Genomic DNA, 10,890 nt, shown 5'->3' with positions numbered 1-10,890 from the left:
ATTAAAAAGGGAAATCTGCTCTTAAATTGCTACGCACATTTAAGTTGATGCAAATACTTCCTTTGTAAAAAGTACTCCATTTCTAAGAGCTTCGAATATGAACTTTGGTTGGTGCAAATATTTCCCTTGCAAAAAGATGTCCTTTTGTAAAAAGGACACTATTTATAAGAGCTTCGAATAAAGCCAAAGCTTTCAGAAATTTTGATTAATTTGTCAAGATGTTAAAATTCTCTCCGCGGAAAAAATAGGACAAAGTGGCGTTGCGTATGATCTTTAAAATCTTTTACGTGCAGAGGTGTGGAAAATAAGTTTAAATAAATTTTTAAAAAATTTACAAAATGATAGAAATTTGCCAGCCCTGCATTGGGCCCATTTCCGAGAGGTCGTGTGTTTGAATCCCCCGCTGGCCGAAGACTTTCCTTATTTAAGATAGTGAATGGTTCATGCTAAATCTGTCGAGTCACAAATTACTCCAAGTTCCCTAACAATTCAGTACCACTGGTGGAACCATGATAGATCAGTGGATAAAACATTCGCCTTTCAATGAGGTGAACAGGTTTCGAATCTCAGCAATAGCTGGTCGATACGAATTCCGCGTCCAGCTTGTACCGATCATAGTGCTGACGTAAAACATCCTCAATGGTATACGGATCATGGGTTAGAGTCTCCTTGCCATCGGGTTAACCATGGGAGTTTCTCCATTCCCTGGTGAGTTCCATCAAAAATTCCTTCACGAAGGCAAAATTCTCCCAATACTAGATGCAGGAGTTCTCTTGTCTTCTGGATTGGTTTCAAAATTACAAGGCAACGGAGTTGAACATTAGTAGTTGTAAACCCTAAAAATTGGGTCGGTAGTTCAACGTTGGTTATAAAAACACCTCTGGTGGTACTGAATCGGAGTTAAGTGACTTATTAATAGACCGGTGAAAAATCAATCTCTGAGGTCAAAATGTCTATCAGTGGATAGATGCAAGATGTGTAAATGAGTATCGTCTACAAAATGAATTGTGACTTATTTCGTTACTAACAAACTATGATTGTACGTGGCAAAGTCGTATTTTTGGCCATAGATGACCCCACAGAAAAAAAAGCGCACTCCTCTGCCCTAAATTAGACAGCTGACAGTTAAGCGTGCATGTATGATTTTAAACGTTTTGGATCGGAAGTTTAATTTCACATTTCAGCTAACACTAACGTAAAGTACCACTAAAAAATGATTTAAAAAACTCCTAATAAATGTTCCAAATATATAATCTTAGTAATTCTATTGCGAAAACTTACCTTTAGGACACAATGCGTGAAGCATGGGGATCTTGGCTTTTGTTATCTCATTAGACACTTCACTATTTTTGCAAAGAAATCGAGACAAATTTAGAAATTATTTAAAAGAAGCATATTCAACAATTCAATACAAGTGTAGAAATTATTTAAAAGAAACATATTCAACAAACCAAGACAAATACAGAAATTATTTAAAGGAAACATATCCAACCGTTACACAACAGAAAAGAAAATCAATGGTGTATTTCCTTTTTATAAATATTCTCGTGTTTTTTCGAATTTAAATTTAACGTATTTTGCTGAGTATGACTAATCATAGAAATACATGCATTTCATTATTTTTATCCTACTGGCCGTTTAGCGAAAAGGCAAAACTGGTAGAATATTTCTCCCCTATACACTATTTGTCTATCAAAAACATTCAGAATACTTCTTTTGCTAGATTTAACCATTTTTCTAAGAAAACTTGATTTTGTATACACAGCTAATTTAATACATTTTTTATAAATCAACGCGAATCAGTAATCGCCGAAATAACGTATGTTTCACAATCTATTCTTAACATTTAGACTAACCAAAAGCCTCGAACTGTTTCCTTTATTTTAGAAAATGCAAGCTAAAGTTTCATTATGTATTACTCTAAATTTAAAAATTTTGAAAAAAAGGTCACAAGCACTTTTTATATAATGAATTGCGCTATAGAATAATGAGTATTGCTTAAAGAATTGTTCAATAGAATAATCTGACGTGCTCAAAGAATTGCCTTAAAGTGTAGAATTTCTCAACGCTATCTGCCAAGAATTCTAAACGGAAACAGATTCTTACATCATTACGTATAAGCATGTTTATTTCTTATACTTGTTAGAAGCTGATGCAATTTCACAAGAAATATAATTACAAAGAATTTACAAAGAAGTGAAAGAGATAACTAAAAAATTTTGCTTACCCTGATAAAAATAAACCATAGCCAGTACTATTTTGAAATGAGAATTTGATGAAAAAAAGTTTTATAAATATGCTTTGCCTCTGACCACTATATAATACTATAGGTACATCAGACATACTTCCATCTAATTTATAAGGCGCCCCTACAATATAAAATAATGCTATTCACTATTCTTTCGTTTCAAATTTCTCTACATACAAATAGTCAGCCTTAATGGACTACCTCGGATCAATACGGTGAACCCAAAGCCGCATTGTCACATATGTGTATGTCCCCGAGTCACGCACGTCAAATGGCAACACTAAATCTCGTCATCAGGTAGATGAGGCGGAGCTGGTTCCGAATTCAAAGCCACAGGGCGGTGGAGCCAAACCCACTGCAGGAAATTAAAGTCAAGGCCCGACAGCGGGAGAGGCAACCCCCACCCCATCAAGGCATCCTCCGACTGGAAAGTTTCTGAATTCCTCTGAACTTTATTGATTTCAAACAGAGAAATAGCGACCACTTACTTACAAACGTGATGACAATGAGTTTGCAACCTTGGAAGATGTTGGAAGACGCTATGAGTGGACTACAGAGGACGCTATGGAGTGATTAATATTTTATTTTCGCCACTGTTGTAACTTCTTGTCGATGTAACTATTATTTTTCTATGCACTAACTTTTTCCTTTCAGAAAGCTCAGACAGACGAGCTTGAGTGAGTCTGTAGGGTTGTAGGATTATGCACTAGATGCGCGGGATCACACACGCTTCATCTGAGTGCCTGCTAAGAATCTGGGTGACGGCTGTGTGTTTCCGTGTTCGGGGAGCCAGGGTCCTTCGGACCTCCGGATGTGCAGGGGATATGGCTTTACGCAGTGGCCATGAAACGCCGTAGACCCGCCTAGTAAACGGTGACTGATGCAAGTTAAATCTGTCGAGTCGCAAAGTCCTCCATGTTCCCATAACAAATCAATACCTCTGGGGGTACTGATACAGGAGTTTCCTTGTCTTCCGTGTTGGTTCAAAATTACAAGCCTACGGAGTAGAACATTAGTAGTCATAAACCCAAATATTGGTTCTGCAGTGGACTGATCGCAAAGACACGGTTTCCACCAGATCACCGAAGTCAAGCATCACTAGCTGCGGTCAGTGTGCGGGTGGGTGACTACTTGGATCAGTCTGCGTAGGGACCGAGGGTGTGTGGAATACGTCCTCGTTAAACTGTTCTACCGTAAAGTGCTCGACTAGGGCGTCGGGCTAACAAAGCAGGGGAGCCATCCCTCTGCAGAGGATCAAAATTTTGATGGCATGTCTTTGAATCATCCTCAGGGATGTCTCCAAGACCGACGCTAATAGCCCATTGTGCAGCTCTAGTGCGACGTAAATGAACTGCAACAACAACAACAAAGCTGGGTCAGCTGTTCATTGACGGATATAAGAAAAAGTAAACGCATTTTTCTAAAAAATATTAGAAATGTTTCTGTAATGTTGAAGTGAATGCTAAATTCTCTAGAATTACGATATTTATGTATGATTTTTTTTTCTAAAATTATAGTAATATTCAAAAGAACGCTTTTTACTTCAGTTTTCTTAAGTAAACAAACACTTAAATAGTTCCTTTTGATTTCTTTATCCCTCATCAAAGTTTTTTAAACAGAATATGACCATGTAGGTCGAAAATTTTATCCTAAATTAGTTGCTGCATTTAAAGAAGATGGAGTCATAAATAACCTCCGATGCAGTTTAGTAGATCGACGCAAATGAAATTATATTACTCGTACTCATAAATTCACGATTTTGTATTTAGAAGACAGCTTTCTGCAATTGTGTAGAGATTCCAAGGAGTGATTCCTTACAGGGGAGATTCCCTACAAAATGGGGCATGGCTTTAAGGCTTGCGAATCATGGATTTTTAAAATTAAATGTTTATCGATTTAAGGAGGAATGCTTGTTTATTAAATGTTGTTCATAGCACACAGAAATTACTGAAAAATACTAAAACAAGGTCATGAAATCATCAATATCAATAATCGGTAAAAAAGTATTAAAATGGAGCAACTGATTTGGCAGAAAGGGAGTATATTTTACCATCACAAAAAGACATGGTTTGTAAGTCATCTATTTAATTTAATAGGAATTTGCATACTGTAAATTCAACTTTTTTTTTTTTTTAGATAACTAACCTGTTGAAAATCTCGCTTCTATAGGTTGCAATGGCGTTACTTGACTGGATGTCTTTACATCAATTTCTTTGATTACGCTAATATCTCCGAGAGGATCAATGAGGAATCCCGCAGACATACTAAGAAAGAATGAAGCAAATTAAAGTAAATAATTCTCTTGAGATAAATGCAATTTATATGTATGCAGAGATGCCAACTGCTCCGGATACGCCAAAAAAATTTTAAAGAAACGGTAAGTAAATACAAACTAAAAATTACTGATATTTAGATAATTTTGCTTGCTTTTTAGAAAGTTTAACATGACGTCATCATTTAGACTTAGACTGATGGCGTGTTCGGAGTCACTCCACATCATGATAAGAGGTGAATAATTTAAATAAAAACCTTGATAAATTGAATTTATTAAACCAAGAATCACACAGTAAAGAACAACCACTCGAAAATACTTATTCGCTATCGGGTGCAAGATTTACCTTGATTGAGAATCAATACTTATTATTTTTTTACCCTAGATATGATTACGAAAATATTAAGTAAATTCATAAATTCTTTTTTCTTAATTTTTGAGTGGTAGTTAAATTTAAATATTTTTCAATAATCTTGAGAAAGATTATGTTGCCATTTTTGTTGGTTTCTACTGGCGATGGCAACAATGGTAGTGCCCAAATGTCGTCAGACATTTTTTTTGACACGCTGAGATTCAAGGTTTCCATTTTATTTCTCCTAATAAGATTTCTATTTTATTATAAATTTCCATTTTATTTCTCCTAAGAAGAGATAAAGACGGATAATTAAATTATTACATATTTGTAGTTTATCTATAAAGAAAATGAACAGTATGTTATCATTTTAATAATACTATAAATGTGTAAATTTTAACCTGATATTATGATACAGCAATATTTAAAACTGAAAAAGTAGTCAACTCTGGAAAATGTGTGTATTCTCTAAGTGTGTATCTTCAAAGTATAAATTCTCTAACGTAGTTTCTTATAAAGATATTTTATGCATCTTTACAAAATGTCGTATTTGGGAAAAAATATTCCGGAATGATTTCATGCAACTAATCTTACTGATTGAGAACTTTTTATTTTGTACATAGCTATAAAAAGTACTTAAAAAACCGGACAAAGCCTAAAATACATGCTTAAAAATATACATAACTCAAAATGAATGTTTAAGAAGACGAACAAACCGCAAAATGAGTGCTTAGAAATCAATATAGTTCAAAATGTGTATTTAAGATAACGGAAAATACGCAAAATGCATGCTAGAAAATGGACATAGCACAAAATGTATATTTAAGAAAACAAACAAAGCTCAAAATGCGGGCTTAATGTTGGACATAGCTCAAAATGTGTTTTTATAAAACAGACGAAGCTCAAAATGTGTGTTTGAGAAAATAGACAACGAATGTTAAAGAAGATGAAATGAAAAGCATATAATTTTTTTTAACAGTTATGTTCATTTTCCCAAATTAGCTGTAACCCTTTTCTATAATAGGCTTTTTCAGTTTCATCAACGCATCTATGTTCAGAGTTTTACTTACTTTTTGAAAATTTTTGGGACTGATGCTTTCAACAAATGAAACCCATAACCATTCTGAAAACAAACAAAAATTTTATTTCTTATGAAATTTTTCTTTTCGTACAGTATAGGCATATGAGGTAAGAATTTTTTCTTTCGTTAATTGTAACGAAAGTAAAAGAAAAAAGTACGTACTTTTACTTGTACTTCATTACTTTTTAGATTTAGTAAATTTACTAATTTTTACGTTACTTTTTTTAGGAAAAAATACAACTATTTGTAGAATGTAAAAAAAAAATCTTTTTTTCTTCTGAAATATTTTAAAAGTTATCCCTTTTAAAAACTTTTTTTCGAAATTTTTGAAATTCATTTTTTAAATTTATAAATTTAACGTAAAATTAATGTGTTGCTGAAAATTCCAAATGTAAAAACTAAATTTCTAAAGATTTAACAGTTTTAAAATAAGTGTAATTTAAAATTCCTTATTATACGCAAATATAAAATTTCGATTTCTCGTTTAGTTTCTTTCAACGTTCACTATTTCAAAGGAATTTCGCAACATTTTCCTGCATTTTAAAAATTTATACCTTTAAATTAAAATTTAATACATTTAAATAATTTTTTCTAACATTTTTTAATAAAATTTACGATTATTTTAAATTTGCGATTTCCCTGAAATATACTTTAAAATCGCTTCTTTTTTTTGTTTTGTACTGTTACTTTTACCAGTACTTTTTACTCGTTACTTTTTAAAATCAAAACGTTTTACTTTTTGGTCGTTACTCTTGCTTAAAGTACTTTTACTCGTTACTTTTTAAAAGTAACGTTCCCATGTATGAGTATAAATGATACTTAAAATACCTCTGGCACATATCCAATCAAATTTTCAAACTGACATCCAGCGGTATGAGAAATATCTCCTGAAACAGTAAAATGAATTATTAATGATCATCCAAACATTTACGAAACATTGGGATAACAAGACCTTGTTTTACCTAAATTTCTTATTTTTTCTCCAAACAAATTAATCTCGTAGTCTGGCTCTTCATTTACAGAAATCGTCCCTCTTAAATTACCCATTTGACAGTAAAAATTCATGCTCTCTACGAATCTAAAAAAAATAAATTATAATTAGCCTATACTTTGATTTTCTGATTGCAAATGGTCTTATAAGGATCTTGTTTGCCTTGGTCAGACAGTTGAAAAATAAGCCACAACAACAACATTTATAAAGCATAGTATGATAAAAAGAAAAATAAGAAGGGTATTAATGAAAGCTGATTTAGTATAGCTGTCGTATGCAGGGTTGCCAACTTTACATTTTTTGTAAAAATTTATTCTAATGGTAGCTATGTCTATGCAGAGATGCCAACTTGCTTCGGACAGCAAATATGTATTTTAAAGTGGTAGTTTATCAATTGTGATTCCTGGTTTAATAAATTAAATTGAGTAGATTTTCATCCACCACTATTTCTAAATAATTCGCAGGCTTATATAATTCACTTACAGTACTTACTTAATACTATACCCAGAGATGCCAACTGCTCCGGACACGTCAAAATAATTTAAAAAATGGTAAATAAATACAACTAAAATTTGCAAATATTTGACTAACTTTGCTTGTTTTTTAAGGTTTAGTATAGCTTCAGAGATGCCAACTTGCTCTGGACAGCAAATATATACTTTAAAGTGGTAGTTTATCGATTGTGATTCTTGGTTTAATAAATTCAATTTAGTAGATTTTTATCCACCACTATTTCTAAATAATTTGTAGCCTTATGTAATTCACNAATGTTAGTTCAAAGTATAACTAAATAGTTTTATTTTGAACAAAGTAATGGTGAATTAAATAAATCAAACAATTATAACTCCGCCCACAAATAAACTGCTAAAGAATTACTTTGATTACCAGTTTTATCTTTTTATCCTGATTGATACAGTTTCATGCTGTCACGTATTTGTGACAGTCGGCGCGAAAGGGTTAATACAATACCCAGAGATGCCAACTGCTCCGGACACGTCAAAATAATTTAAAAAACGGTAAATAAATACAACTAAAATTTGCAAATGTTTGACTAATTTTGCTTGTTTTTTAAAAGGTTTAGTATAGCTTCAGAGATGCCAACTTGCTCCGGACAGCAAATATATACTTTAAAGTGGTAGTTTATCGATTGTGATTCTCAGTTTAATAAATTCAATTTAGTAGATTTTTATCCACCACTATTTCTAAATAATTTGCAGGCTTATGTAATTCACCACTATATAGTAATTAAATCATGCTATACCTTCTAAAAAAAAGCAGAAATAGCAAATATTTGCATAATTTACTAAGTAGTTATTTACCGCTCTTTTAATTATTTTGGCGTGTCCGGAGCAGCTGGCATCTCTGTAGCTTGACTATAACAAAGTGGTGAATTATATAAGCCTTCGAATTATTTAGAAATAGTGGTGGACAAAAACCTAATCAATTGAATTTATTAAATCAAGAATCACAATTAATAAACTACCACTCGAAAATATTTATTCTTTGTCCGGAGCTAGTTGGCATCTCTGTACCTTTTAAAAAGCAAGCAAAATAGTCAAATATTTGCAAAATTTACTCTGTAGCTATTTACCGTTTTTACAATTATTTTGGCGTGTCCGGAGCAGTTGGCATCTTTGTTTATGTTTTAATGTATTATTTTTTTACTCATTTAAACTTATTTTCCTCACCACTAGAGATGCATAATTTAAAAATTTATATGAAACACGGTTTTTTTCCCGCTCTTTAGTGGTGAGGCGTTTAAAATGTTATCAAAATGGCCAAAAATTCTGGAGGCTTTGGTTTTCTAAGGCCTACCACTCTACTTTGCAAAAAGCGTAATAGTCGGCAGGCCTACTTATGCATAGATACCGACCTGGCAAAAAAGTATTTAAAGTGGTAATAGTAAATTTCCCCATTCTATTAATTGATTTTTTACTTCGAAAAGGTAGGTAAGTACTTCATCTGCGTCTCACAATGGGCTATTGACGACTGTCAGGGAAACATGTCTGAGGATGTTCCGAAGACATGCCACAGAGTTGGAACAAGGTGGAACACTGCATATGAACTTTTAAATAAATTCATTTAATCGTGTAGAAATAAATTTAAATGAATGAAAAATACTACATTAGAACCTTAACGACCACTGGAATAAAATTTTACAAAAAGGGTAGAACTTAAAGCTCCCCTGGGTATGTTTACCACGAGAAAGTTAGCTTTAACGGAAATGCATACATTTGCAGGCTTGTGTACTCAATGTAGGCTTATAAACCTTTGTATAGCAGAAGGATAGATAGAACAATTCAGAGGAAGACATCACGAGAATACATCCAGGGTTACAGTGGGATGCGAACGTACGATTCGCACAGCGTTTGACGGGCAATACCACTCGGCCAGGGAGGACCCACTAGAAAGTATGAACAAAGTGGTGATTCATGAGATGTTTTGAATCATTTAAATGTAGTGGTGTTGGAAATTACCTTAAATCAAATTTACAAAACAAAGAATAATGCAATAAAACATAAACTTCGCTACAGCTGGAAGAAATTTTCCCGTAAAGCGTAGAAAGTTGGTAGACTATAGCTATATCTATCATTGAAAAGTGTTAAACTATTTACCCTTTAAGACCTGATCTAATTTCAAAGTACTTACTTTTTCTGGAACAAACAGCTTAAAACGTAAAAAGCGGTAGGAAAGTTATTTCATTATGATTGCCATTTTTAAAAAAATCAAAGATACTCCATGTATACTAGATTGCATTATTAAATCTAAAATCCAGTTTTAAATTTATAATCGAAATTTTAATCTTAAAATGGTAGCTTTCGAAAAGACAATTTGTACTCAGTTTAAGCCTTTTTTAAACACAAATGTGTTACAATATTAAGTAAACAAATATATATTATGAATAAATATATACAATTGGGTTAATATCTAATCCGCAGAAAATAGTGGGATGATTAAATGCATCTTGATCTGTTTTATCGTCATAAACAGTAGCGAAGAATTTTGTCACTCGACATCACGAGAGACAAACGCGTCTTTAAAAATAATAATTATATTAAAGTATTTTATATAAAATTCTGTAATTTAAAGAATAAAAACTATTATTTTTTCAGTTGTTTTAATCTCTGCTGAAAAATAATTAGTTTCACTGTGAAACCACTGACACAAAAGGGTAAAAATTCAGAGAAGCTAAAGCATAAAAGGTTGATTAACTGCATACCTGCCAACTCTTCCGGTTTTTCCGGAAGATTTAAATTTTGTATTTAAAGTGGTAACGAAACTCATGTCATGTCATTAAAATTTTTGAATTATAATAATAATAATAAATAAGTTTGACCACCACTACGTTTAAATAATTACAACAAATATATCAAAGCATACTTAAATATTACTTTAGCATAAATCATGACTTATATTAAATATCAAATCATGTTTAATTTATCAAGCAAATATGCTTGATCTTCTGTAATGCTACCTAAATGCTGCATAATTCAAATTGTTTTTTAATTCAACTTGTAAATACTTCATGATGAATGGGTTAGGGGCCCATTCAATATATATTCCCAAAAATATATAAATATATTTTTGAATAAGGTTGTTTTTCGGTAATTGTTTTACTATCACTTGGAAAATTCATTCTCAGAAAGAGTGAAAGTTGGCAGGTATGTAATTGGCAAAATTTTTCTTATTAAGTAAAAGATCAATTGAATATGTATCTATAGCCGGTTACTCACTTTTGAACTGGTGGATGAAAAGGGAACTCCCATTCCGAGTTCGCGATAGCACTTGCGAATCCTTTTGGATTGGTAGTTAGTGTTGGATCATACACGTCAGATGATGCATACCACCTTTGAATTTATGAAAAAACAAAAGATTAACTAGCTAAACTAAAACATGTATATCTACCAATATCAGACACACACACACACACGCACATATATATATA

General features: G+C 32.3%; 2 protein-coding genes across 2 annotated transcripts in view; both read right to left on the bottom strand.

Moving 5' to 3' along the window:
* LOC107437837 (rifampicin phosphotransferase) overlaps nucleotides 1-10,890 on the bottom strand; it is a gene marked incomplete in the record, with an annotated part of 597,639 nt that overhangs the window by 219,588 nt on the left and 367,161 nt on the right.
* The window catches only part of LOC107436885 (rifampicin phosphotransferase), a 74,650-nt gene that overhangs the window by 50,113 nt on the left and 13,647 nt on the right, over nucleotides 1-10,890 (bottom strand). Inside the window, exons 5-11 of the mRNA XM_043048080.2 lie at nucleotides 10,679-10,792; nucleotides 6,916-7,031; nucleotides 6,782-6,840; nucleotides 5,943-5,995; nucleotides 4,394-4,512; nucleotides 2,228-2,369; nucleotides 1,282-1,343 (exon numbers count right to left, since the gene is read on the bottom strand). Of these exons, the coding sequence (XP_042904014.1) occupies nucleotides 1,282-1,343; nucleotides 2,228-2,369; nucleotides 4,394-4,512; nucleotides 5,943-5,995; nucleotides 6,782-6,840; nucleotides 6,916-7,031; nucleotides 10,679-10,792 (665 nt within the window). The remainder of the gene's footprint in view (nucleotides 1-1,281; nucleotides 1,344-2,227; nucleotides 2,370-4,393; nucleotides 4,513-5,942; nucleotides 5,996-6,781; nucleotides 6,841-6,915; nucleotides 7,032-10,678; nucleotides 10,793-10,890) is intronic.

This window comes from Parasteatoda tepidariorum, chromosome 5 (assembly GCF_043381705.1).
Source record: "Parasteatoda tepidariorum isolate YZ-2023 chromosome 5, CAS_Ptep_4.0, whole genome shotgun sequence".
Taxonomy (NCBI): Eukaryota; Metazoa; Arthropoda; class Arachnida; order Araneae; family Theridiidae; genus Parasteatoda; species Parasteatoda tepidariorum.
The sequence above is the reverse complement of the archived record's forward strand: the minus strand, read 5'-3'. Positions and strand labels throughout refer to the sequence as shown.